Source organism: Sylvia atricapilla, chromosome 2 (assembly GCF_009819655.1).
Source record: "Sylvia atricapilla isolate bSylAtr1 chromosome 2, bSylAtr1.pri, whole genome shotgun sequence".
NCBI lineage: Eukaryota > Metazoa > Chordata > Aves > Passeriformes > Sylviidae > Sylvia > Sylvia atricapilla.
This window is the reverse complement of record NC_089141.1, coordinates 111142520-111154644: the sequence shown is the minus strand read 5'-3', so window position 1 is coordinate 111154644 and position 12125 is coordinate 111142520. Positions and strand designations below refer to the sequence as shown.

The 12125-nt window shown below is 46.8% G+C and overlaps 1 protein-coding gene across 6 annotated transcripts in view; it reads right to left on the bottom strand.

Annotated features, from left to right (window-relative positions):
- The window catches only part of PRDM15 (PR/SET domain 15), a 32104-nt gene extending 20292 nt beyond the window's left edge, over positions 1–11812 (bottom strand). For all 6 annotated transcript variants that reach the window (XM_066314142.1, XM_066314143.1, XM_066314144.1 and 3 more), the window contains exons 1-6: positions 11751–11812; positions 7950–7996; positions 4801–4894; positions 2464–2617; positions 1507–1759; positions 273–398 (exon numbers count right to left, since the gene is read on the bottom strand). In XM_066314142.1, coding sequence (XP_066170239.1) covers positions 273–398; positions 1507–1759; positions 2464–2617; positions 4801–4894; positions 7950–7986 — 664 coding nt within the window. In that variant the 5' untranslated portion in view covers positions 7987–7996; positions 11751–11812. The remainder of the gene's footprint in view (positions 1–272; positions 399–1506; positions 1760–2463; positions 2618–4800; positions 4895–7949; positions 7997–11750) is intronic.
- Between the last annotated feature and the right edge of the window lie 313 nt (positions 11813–12125).

Below are 12125 nucleotides of genomic sequence, written 5' to 3'. Positions count from 1 at the left end.
TCCAAAGTCAGGAGCACTTGTGGTTTTCATGAAAATAATCTGCTTAAAAGTTTATTGGCCCCTCTGTCACTTTTTCACCTGTGTATGTACTTTCAGCACTGTGCCCATGAAATTGAAAAAAAAAAAAAAATTCAGGCTTTCAAATCCTCTCTAAATTAGTATTTGCCAGAAGTTATATATCCATAATACATGTGTAGGAGTGTTACACCTCACAGCTCTGCAGACCTGTATCTGTCCTCTATCTCCCTTAAGAGCACTGTAATTTTGCATACCTGCTGGATCAGCTGCTAGCATGCTGGATTTCTTGGTTTTCTTATGAGGTAAGACAGCAGATGAAGGTTTTGAAAAGACCTTATTATTCCCCTCTTTATCAGATTCCACTGCTGCCAAGGACGTATCTGTGAAGAGGAAAAAAGAGTTCTTCTTTACTGCCCAGACCCTTTGACTCTTGCTCTGTGCTGAGGGCAGTAACCAGAGTCAGAAAGTTTTATTCTCTAACAGGCCTGCAAATAACATTCTCATGTGACATTTTAACCATTCTTAGGCCTGAATCTCTCCCACTGTGCCTTGAATGTTATGGAGTGTACTGTGAAGGGCTGAACAGAGAGAGCAGTAAATACTTCAACAGTACTTTTAAATACTCATAACCCCACAAAAACACATGAACAGGTTAAACTAAAGAGGGAAAAGAGGAAACCTCTCAGTTAATACCAACTGGAAATATCTCAGAGTTCAGAAACATTTCAGCTGTAGCACTTGAGACTCTGCTTAGGATCAAGGGCAGCCATAAAGCTGACACTGGTGGCAGTAGCCTCTCCCCAAATCTGTCACCCCAAATTATACCCAGCAGAGCAGTAATAACATCCAGGGAGTACTCCCAGCTCAAGAGCAGGAAGAAAACACCCTTGCAATGCTAAAGGATCTTGCCCTTCAGCTGTACAAATGGAAAAGTAGGAGAAAACAAAGGGGAAACCACTGGAACTTGTGGCAATTCTAATTCAGACTCTAAAATACCAGCTGCCCTTCTTCCCAATGCACAGCCACGTGGATCTTGCTCTAGTAGGTCTCATTTTGAGGCTGCTTAAGACAAATCCCATTTTTTAGAACTGTGTAATGGTTCTGTGCAAAACCAAACCATTTTTACTGCAACCGAAGAACGGCTTCTTTAGCAAACAGATTTCTCTGATAATTGATTTACTTTGCTGATCTACTCGGAAATGCTTTTGATACAACCACCAAATCTTTAGTTAAGGACTATTTATCCAGTTTGTCCACTCTGAAGAGGCTGAACCATTAACCAGGCCACCTGTTTTTTAAAAAAACCTGGCTGTATCATGGTGAAGAATCTACCCTTTCCTCTTGCAGGGCACCCACGTGTGCAGGCTGGCCTGACTCTGCAGGATAAGAGCCTACTGGATAAACAGCCCTGTCAACTCCAAGAGGCAGGGACTATCAGCCCCTGCCAGCACTGGGCCCTTAGGAAGGAAGAAAGGCCCCCACACATACCATTGGCAACACTAGTGACCTGCTTCAGCACTGGCTTTTCCATTTTTTTGGCGTAAAAAGCTGCATACCACACTCGCAGCTCAGTCCCCGGGGGGATGTCCTGGCAGGTGGTGAAGTAAATGTCATTGTCATGCTGGAAGGCAGTTAAGTTTTGATGCTCGTGCTCAGTGGCTGGGCGCACCATCATCATCCAGTTGCAATCATCTTCGTTGGTGGTGTCAAAATACACCAGGGGCCCTTCCTTCTGGAACACCTGCCAAGGAAAAATGTGCATGTAAAAACCTTGAGGAGTGACACAAAGTTAAGGAAAAATTATATTATTTTCTGTTTTTGCAGTGGTTTCTTTTCAGTGGTCGTCAGGGATGAAGCAAGCCTCAAGTCTGGCATCAGGCATCTTTCACTTACTCACACCTTCAGATGAGCAAGATGGGAACAAAATGAACAAAATCATCCCAAGAATTTTTGCTATAGCCACCAATTCCCCAAAAAAATTACTGCACACCTCAGTGTAAGGGTATCCAAAGAGCCGTCAGCCCAAGGCACATTTCTAAATCTTTACTTCTGAGTTAGGTATTAGTGGAAACCAAGACTGAATTCCATTCTTAATGCAGCATTTTTCCTACCAAAGCTTGTCAAGAGAGGAATAAAACAAATGCAAGACAGAAAAAAAACCCCACTTATTCTGCATGTTCCATAAACCTAATGCATATGTGGCTCATTAGGCAAATTTAATCAAATTGAAGACTCATTAAAAGAACTGAGCTTCTAGTTTGGTTCTTCTGTTCCTTGCCCAGAGAGTATTTGTTTAGCTCATCTCTGACAGGCCACACCTAAAAAATGTTCCAAATAAGCCCCCTTCAATCAATATCTTTGTTTCCATGGTGCTACACAGCATTAATTCACCACAGGTAAAACTGACTCCTTGCTATTTATTGCTTTACAAATTCTGTTTCTTACCTTCAGGGGAAAAACTGATTCTTTCTCCAGCTTGAGAACTCTCTTGGATTCAAAGGGGCCAAACTGGGTACGTTTCACCAGCTGAGTCAGAGCAAACACTCCTTCAGTCCCATCCTCCAGTTGTCTTATCTCCAAATTAGAAGGCAGAGATGATCTAGAAATTTAAGAGAGAATTGATTTTAAAAAAAAAAATCACAGCACTGATTAGGTTGGAAGAGATTTCTGAGATCAGCAAGTTCAACCTTTGGCTGAGCACCACCTCGTTCAGTAATAGTTATGCACTGCAGGAACCCATGGAAGAAAGAAGTCAGCATTAAACACAAGTGTTTCTGTGCCCCCAGCCTCTCTCTTTTCTCAAACATGCTTCTGGAGAAGAACTACATGTAGTAAATACTGTTAATGTACTATTAATTAATGTTAATCTACTACATAATACACAGAGAACATCTTCCCAAAAAATTCACAACTGGCCCCACTGGATTGGTTTTAGAGACCAAATGCAATCCTGTTTTTTCAGGTCTGTGCTAACAGATGAAAAGCTAAAAATAATCAGACAGGAGGGTACTGACTACCCTGTAGAGGCTGACACTGGCAGAACTGCTTTACTGCCTAGATAAAGAGAAATACAAAAAGATTGCAATCATAGTGATAAGCAAATGAAGAAAAGTACTTTTAGTTTGAAACATACAATAAGCAGAGTTCGAGAAGTTCAGATGTTTCTCGACACTTCTTTTCCAACCATCAAACCTCCATTTTATCTTTTCAGTGAGACAGAGGGCACAACTTAACATGGTGAAGTAAGTAGACTGTTTTTAAAGGACTCATATCCAGTCTGTGGTTAAACTTGCCCTCAACCTCAGATAACTCACTTTCAGCTACTGCTCCGCAGATGCAAAGGCTGCAATTAAATTGCTTCTTTCCTTTTCTTATCTTACTTGACTTCAGCTGAAAACTCTTCAGGAAAATAAATACATTTATCTATAAAAAAGTCAATTTTAAATTCTGCTTTCAAGTCCACAGTCCTGCAGCCCACACTTACACTAGGGAAAATTTAGCATTTACATGTCAAAAGGAGATTGAAAACCAGTGCATGCACCATATTTTCAAACATTCCCAGTTGGAACATCTGGGCACTAAAGTGCAAGTTAAAAAATAGAAAAAAGGGAAGGAAATAGTAGCTTTTCACTGAATGTGTGCAGTACAGGCTAGAGACTTACTGCACTACCCAATTTTTGTTTATAATAAAAGCACTTCCCTCACCAGCTTCTATTATTCCAAAGGGTATTTTTAAATTACTTTCCAGTACCTGTAATGTCAGGGCTGTTAACCATAAACAGCTGCTGGAGAGGATCATCCAGGGCAGTTTCCAGGCACAGGAAGGAAGTCCCTGGCAGGAACTGGAGGGAAATTCCTCTTCTGGGAAGGCCCAGAAAATCAGGTGGACCTGCTGTACTCGGTGGGAAATCAGGAGCATCCTGCCCTGGCCAAGGGGTTGTGGCAGATCCAGCACATCAGTATTTGTTATAAAAAGATGCTGGGAATACACAGCACAGCCTACACAGCCAGGATGTGCCAGACTTGCTGCCCACGTGCCTCTTTTCTGCCTGTGACTTCCCAAGAAGAAATATGGAAGCCCTGCACACATTATATATAACACATGAAGCCATCTGAACACTTCCCTTTTTGGATCTGTACTACATCTTCACAATGGTTGGTTCTTTTCCTTACATTCTACACCTTAATATGCATTTTGCTGACAGTGCCTGATTGTCTTTCCCTGTAAAAATCACTACTCAGTGTTGTTTTCCCCCAACTAGATTGAGTCTATTTGTTTCTTTTGGCAAACACGAGTGTTGCTGCTGCGCTGTCACAGATTTGCTGACAGAACTATTACCCCTAATGGTTTGCAAAGACCCACAATAATGAGAACAACTTGTTTTGCTCCTAAGAGGAGGAATGACAGAGTTCATACACATGAATGAGAAATCCTCACACACTTCTCTGAAATGAATCTGGTGTGTCTAAGGGGGATGAAAGTGGCAGGTACTCAACCACGACAGAAGCCATCACCCCATCTGGCACCACCTGATTTCTTGCCAGAAATCTCAGCAAAGAAACCGAGTCCTGATGGAGCAGCAAGTTATTTTTTTTGGCTTCAATTCAGTGCAGCACTTAAGTTTTTCTATTTAATCAAAGCCATGTGCTTTCCATAGACTTCTGTCATCCTCTGGGACTTCAGTTTCCAGCTGTCAGCGTGACATCCACTGAACAGCAAATATGTTTTAAAGGACTGACACGGGCGTTGGGTTAGTCAGGATCAACACAAACATTTCTTACCTTGCCCTGCTCAACACAAAGGAGTCTTTGACTGTCACCACTGGGCCCATCTCAGGACACTCTGAATCATGGTACTGCCCACAGTCCTCACACCCTGCAAGGAACCAGACAGAAAAGGTTGGTGGCAAACACTTTTGGAAGATAAGTTTCCTCCCTCTTTCAAGGGAAACCTAGCACCAGGCAAAATGCACACGTAGAGAGGCAGATGTTTATTTATATCGCTCAAAAGAACATGAATAATTGAACACTAAGCTGATAGCAGGCCCCTGCACAGGTGAGATAACACACGCTGTGATCAGTGCCATCAGGAGACAATTGTTTAATGCCTTACACCCACAGTAGATACTCTGCTTAAAGATGGCATTATTCTTCAGATAAAAGTGCTGCAACACGTAGCAGCTAAAGAAAACCACATCACTGCCTTCCCCAGGAGCTGTCAAGAACAGCTCGGGCAGCTTGGTGCTTCCAGAGACAGGAGGCACAAACCCAGAAGCAGCAGCAGAACTGGCCCAGGGCTCAGCAGGGCACCAGCTTGTCCTGGAGCCCAGCTCTGGTCACACACACTCCTCACCCACGGGGCAGGACAGACACCTCCAAGGCACCTCCTGGTGCCTTTCCAGACAAGTCAGCACAACACACTCCAGCCACCTCCTTCACCGTCAGCTTAGCTAAATTAACTTTTAGTTTAAGTGGCTGTAAATTACCCAGAACTGAGTGGGCTCCTAAGAAACAATTTTCAGACGAGGATAATTTGAGGCTTTCTAAAATAAGCTAACTTAACAGGATTGCAAATGCTTATACATTTGCTTCACCGGGAAAAAAATAGCTGTCAAACTGCCCTGCCTGGTCAGCAGCTGACAAAGCTTCGGGAAAGATCATCACACAGGGGTTATATTGCCGTGCTGCCTTTTGCATCTGAGCTCCAGCCTACGAGGGCAAGTCAGGAAACCCCAGAAAAGGTGTGAAGTAGAGGGTCATTACACCTTTTTATTTTTGGAGAACGTGACAAAAGCCAAGTTATTCCAAGGTATATCCCCTCTGGCAAAGCTACTCTGTGTTCCTAACTAGAAGCTTCTTCCAGGTATTCACCTCAGTGAATAAAAGGACTTTTAAAACAAAGAGACTTTTCACATTTCTTCTGGCGATAAAACCAGCTTAGCAGTGAGAAAATAGATATATTTGACTACCTATATTTGTGCTACCCTCAAGCCTGGTCACCGCCTCCTGTTGAGCTGTTTGTGCTTGTGCTGCCTTCTAAAGAGCCAAGGAATGAAACAAACAGCCCTTCACATCATTTCTCAGCAGAAGGAATTTCCCAGCCTGGTCTTGCTGTACAGCACCAGAGTTATTGTACCAGAGGGAAGGATCCATGGGCAAATGCTACTCACAGAGCAGCAGCACCAACACTCAGCCTACAGCTGTCCTGTTTACTGTTCCACCATTCCTCTGCTCCAGGTGTGCCTGTAGCCCAGGCTGCCCTTAATATTCCTGAAATAATCCAGGCTAAAAGCAGATTTCCCAAACCAGAGAGAGCAGAGGAGCCACAGAGGAATGTGTAAACCTGATTGCTGAAAAGAAATGGACTGTCATCCACAAAGGGTTGTCACAACCAAGGGGACAGGAAGGAATAGCCTGAGTAACAACTTCTCCAACAGGCTTTGCTGTCCAAAGGAAAAAGCACTTTGTAATTTTCCTTATCTCCTGACTGCATCAGGGCACTCCTCACTTCTGCAAAGATAAACCTCTGAAAGGTGCAGACAGCACTGCCCACAACTACAGGCAGGAATAAGGCATTCATTCCTCTCACTCCTTTGCAGAGGAATGACCAAAGCCAGGGGAATATGACGATGACATTGTGTGGCACAGCTCAATATCCAGGGGATGTCCTACAGCAGCCAATTCCCAAAGCTGTTACACTCAGCATATGTGACACTTTCAAGAGATTACAGCCACAGGAGAAGCACAAAAACAAATATGGGAATAATCATAGAATACCCCAGAGAGACTATATTCATACACTTAGTTAAAAAAATATTCCAAAATTCTCTTGCCTGTGAAATACATATTCAAGGATGGTTATTATTGGGAGATTTATAGCAACTCACTTTTTCAGAATATAAGCAACTCCCATATGCCTTGAGAAAAACTAATTGCAGAGAGCACAAGAAAAAGCTCAAGACTCAGAGACCACAGCCCCACTGGAAGGGAGAAAATCATGTTGTGTGACACCTTCTGTGTAATTAGGAATGGCATCACATCCTCATTCTTTTTGCTGTCCACCAGAATCTTTTTATGAAGGGGAAGATAAGGTAACCACTGTTGGTATCTCAGTAAAACTACAGTCAACACTATTTTTGAGGGAATCTGGTGGAGGGGGAAAATTTCTGATAATTGCCACAAATGCAGCTGTGGAATCATCAGAGGTAAAATACTGTGGATCCAAAAACATTGTGCACCATTCTGCTCTGCCCTGACTGGATCCACAATATCTGGGCCCTCTGTGCTCACACAAGGACTCTACATCCTTCACTCTTTTCCACCATGACATCAGGTCTGCCTGTCCAGGCTGGTGACAAAGGAGAGGATTAATTAATGTGAGACCCAAGCCTGCCAGCCAAGCTCCTCACCCACCAGCATCCCAAGGAGCCCAGATCCCAGTCACAGAGCCCAGGCTTACACAGAGGGCACAGCAGGAAGCACAGGCAGTGAATGGCACCAGTGACACCTGCCAGGGCAGTTGGTGCATCTCCAGCTGGCCTTGTTGTGACACAGTGAGGAGTCTGCCTGCCCCTGCTGTGGAGCTGCAGATCCCCAAGTCAGGCCAGAGGTCAGAGTTATCCCCAGACACCCCTGGCTGCTGGAGCTGGTTGTATAAACAAAGGGTTAGACCTTCAATCTCACTCACTCCAGCCATGAAAGAGCTGCTAACTCACATTCAGAGGTTTCATTGTGTGTTTGCCAACAGCATCAGAATGTTTATGCTTAAATTACACAACCTCCTCTCCATTCATCCATTAGCTGTTTGAGCCTTCTTAACACAAAGCAATTTTTCTAAATAAAATCTAAAGGCTGCTTTAGTCTTTAATTTCAAGCTTTCTGAGTAGACAAGTCACACGCAGTGAGAGTTAGATCCTTTTCCTAATACTTACAAATAAACATAATCTCCTCATTGCCATCTTCAGCCATTTTTTTAAACCTGCCAAAATGCAAAAGACAAAGTTAGTTCTGAATCGACTTTTACTTTCTGTATCATATGAACACCCCTTTGTGAAGTAATGATGCTGACTGACCCCGAGCCCACCCAAACACAATAATGCCCCTGCAGGAGCACCAATGGAAATTAAATAAAATAAAGTTGTTAAAAGGCCCCCTTTTAATGCTGTGTCATTACATGTGTTGCAGACATCACTACCAAGGAATCCTCAGTGTCTGTGGGTTCTCAGGCATTTCTCTGTGAGGAAATGCTGTCTCCTGATGTTCCCCATCTCTGACAAACCTCCAGCCACTCCTGCACCCCCTGCTGAAAAGCTCCTGTGGAGCCTCAGGGCTGGAGGACAATCCAGGTCAGCAGTAACCACTGCAGGAACAAGGCCCAGTGCAGTATTTTACGGAACTTAAAAAAAAAGAAGTATCTCTGAAAGGCAGATTACTTATTTAATAAATACAGTAATCATAAAAACCTAAAAACTGCAGATACAGCCAGAGATCTCTTCCAGAGGCAAAGGTATATTGTGGTACTGAGCACCAGAAAACCTGGGGAAATAAAATCCTCTGTCACTGGCCTTCCAAGAAATGGTAACTGGACAATTTGATTTCACAGTTAAATAAGGTTAATCTACATTCACTTCATTAGTGTCAGTCTATATTAAAAACTTGCATGAACACTATTGCTCCTCAACAATTAAATTATGGTTGGGAAAAAGGCTGATTATGCATGGCTAAACCCACAACCCAAGCAGGACCTAGAAGAGAGTTTTTCTCTTTTCTACTCAAAAAAGCACTCTCCTCCTCAAATAAGCTTTTCCCAATGCCCCAGAAGAGAGGGAAAGCAACACAAGGATCATGACCCAAGACTGAGAGAGGTGAGGCTGCAAACCAGCAAGTGCACTGGCCAAAAAGAGGACAGGAAGGAGTCTGAATCTGTGAGAGAGAGAGGAAACATGACACACCACACTCGCAGAGCCCTGTGTGAAAATAGATAAAAGCATTTGCTACTGCAGCAACAAAAAGCCAAGCCAGAAATATGGGAGCACAGCCACTACACAGGATCAGGAAGCTTCAAGCACTGTCCTCCCCAACTCCTGTCTGCAGCAGGATCCCCTCCTAACACTCACTGCTGTAAGGGGAAAACACTCCCCACCCGAGGCACAAGTTTTTGGGGTTGCAACTTTTGGGGACTAAGCTCAAATAACAGAACAAACATTTATACAAAAGCCCAGTGCTGAGCACAAACAGCCATTCAGGAAATCTCCCCACAAGCTCTTATCCTGAAAGCAAGGTGAACGATGCAACAGGTATTCAGGGGAGCACAACGCTGCTAAAGAAGGGGCGTTAAGTTGATGTCAAAAATGGTTTGATCTGCTTTTTAACCAGCATTTTTTGGGATGCTCTGCACTATTTCAAGAGGAGTATGCCCAGCCTTTTCTAGATAGTTTGTGTCCTGACAAGACTGTAATCCTAAATGTGGCAGAATTAACAAATAATGGCCTTGACCAATGTTTCAGGGGCACAGAGCAGCCACATCACCAAAGTCATCCACTCTCCAGTTCGCTGCTGTGTCACATCCTTGGCAAACAGCAGACTGGGGACAGGTGACATTATACAGCTCCAAGAAGTTGTTCCAGGGGCCTCCAGATGAGAATAGCAGCAAAGGGGCGGAGGAACCATCAGCGTTGCTCAAGGTGATGGGGAGGAGGCGTGAAGGGCCCTCGCAGGTGCCTCAGCAGCTTCGGGGATCTGCATTAGCGCAGTTCCCACCCCGCAGCAAGGACTGCACCTCCCCTCCTCACCCCAAACACACAAACAGACAAACACGGGCTCCTGCTTTACAATTCTGATCTACACGCCCCTCACCCTGCTGTAAAAATCCTCCTCCCCTGAGCTCAGCTCTGTTTCCCAGGAGGTTTTTGAAATAAACCACACGATGCCACCCCGCTCCGGCTGGTAAACAGAGTCACGATGTGCCACTCACATGATGGCACCGAAGGCAGACTTCAGAATTGTTTTTTGCCCTGCTGTTGCTACGGGCCACGTCTGGGTTTTTAATTTTTTTTTCTTTTCTTCTTTTCAAACATTTGTAACAGAAAAATACTCCATGAAGTCACTCATCCCACTGCTCCTAATTCTGTTCTTGTCTTGCAGGGATAATCAAAGCTTCTGGAAGTTCCAGGTATTTTTTTTTTTTTACATAAAACAGAGAGCAATCATTAGCAGTCAACAATCAGGAGAAAAGCCACACAGAGGAAATTAGACCAGGTACAAAGCCTAATTCTGATGGCAAGAAAAGAGAAGAAAACCACATTTTTTTGGCTTGTATAATTAGAGGAGTGATTTTATGCCTGAGAGTAGAGCCACACAGCTATGCACAAAAAATTCAAGCTGCAACACAGGCTTCTGAGCATATCTGGAACCCAAATGGAGACACTGAGGGGCTTCAGCATCACAGGTATCTGCTTGCAGCCCATGATGTGCAAAGATACTGTCAGGGAACCACCTGAGCTGTAAAAATTTAAGAAGTGATGTAAAAATCACACTTTCCCTTTATAAACTGCTGAAGAAAGGAATCAGGCTCAAGTGCTAAGCTGAGCCGTTCTGATCTTGCTAATGGATTTTTTAAAAAAAAATAAAAAGTAGGTCAGAAAAATTAACGGAATGCCTGAAAATCTGTGTTTGAACTTATTGATCAACAAGGTAGAATTAAAGTTACCCTTTCTTCAGTCTGAGAATGGGCTGCCCTGAGTGTGGATAACTTGAGAACACAAGCACATGGGTGCCGCACATATGCGGAAGGATGTGCGTAAAAACGCATTTTCCTCGTGGTGTAGTAAAAAACTTGTTCATGCTACCGCTCAAAGGAATTGCAGAACAAACTATAAGTGAGGCCTTGTACTTCTTTAAAAAATAAAATTAGGGCCATTCTATCAATTATTGTTGATGAGCGAGATGATTTCTAGGCCAGTCAGGGGGACATGGAGCAACGCAGCAGCTGGCGGGGTCTGTGCCACCTGCCCTTCCAGCACTTCCCCGCCGCCGTGTGAATAAACTACGTGCAAAGTTTAATGGCCCCGAGCACAAAACGAGCCCCACTGCAGAAAATTCCCCGTGTGCGGAGAAGCCCCGCAGACCGCGGCTCTCTCCTCCTTTTGTCTCCCCGGGCTGCCACCGCACCCTCCCCCGGGGCAGCGGCCGGGGCAGCGCGGCATCCCCACGCTTCCCTCCTCCTTCCAGCCTCTTCCCTCCGCATCACGCCCTCGCACCTGGGAGCTGCCGGCTCCATCCCCAACCCCCTGCGGCCAAGCCGAGGCACTCCCCGCTCCCGTCCCCGCATCCCCGCGGCGGGTCCTGCCCTGCCCGGCCGGGCCCGCGGGGATCGCCCCTCAGGGACCGCGCCGCCGCCGCCGGGAGCCCGCCGCGGCCCGGGATCCGGGAGCGGCTCCGCCGGGTTTTGCCTCGGACCCGCCTCGCCCCCTTCGCTACCGCCCTCCCGGCCGCTGTAACAAAGAACAGGCGGCCTGGAGGAGGCGGCGGCGGCGGAGGAGGAGGCGGTGGGGCCGCAGCCGCCGCCGCCGCCCCGGGAGCGCTCGGAGCGGCCGCCGCGCCCGCCCCGGCCCCGCCGCGAGTCCCGGGGAGAGGCGGGAGGAGCCGCGGCGGAGCGGGCGAGGGGAGTCCCGGGCGGGGGCGGCGGGGAGGGCGCGGGGTGCGGCGGGAGGAGCGCGGGGAGCCGGCGTTACCTGCCCCGGGAATGGCCAGACCCGGATCGGATCCGCGCTCCGGGTTCCGATCCGCTCCGGAAACCACGCGCCAGCGGAAGCCGGCGCGGGCGGGCGCGGAGCAGGGCGGGAAGTGTAGTGCGGCGGGGCCGGCCTGGCCCTGGCGCTGAGCCCGGCCCTGAGCCCGGCCGTGGCCCTGCCGTGTCCCCGTCCCACCGCCCGCGGTGTCGCCACCCGGGTCCCCTCCCAGCGCCTGAGCCCCCGCGGCCCTCGGCGGCCGCTCCCCGGGCCATGGCCGCGCTGAGGGTGGCGGAGCGCACGGGTGCCTCTCGCCGCGTTTCCCCGCTGTCCCCGGGGCACGGAGCGGGCTGGCGGAGAGGCCGGCAGAAATAGAAT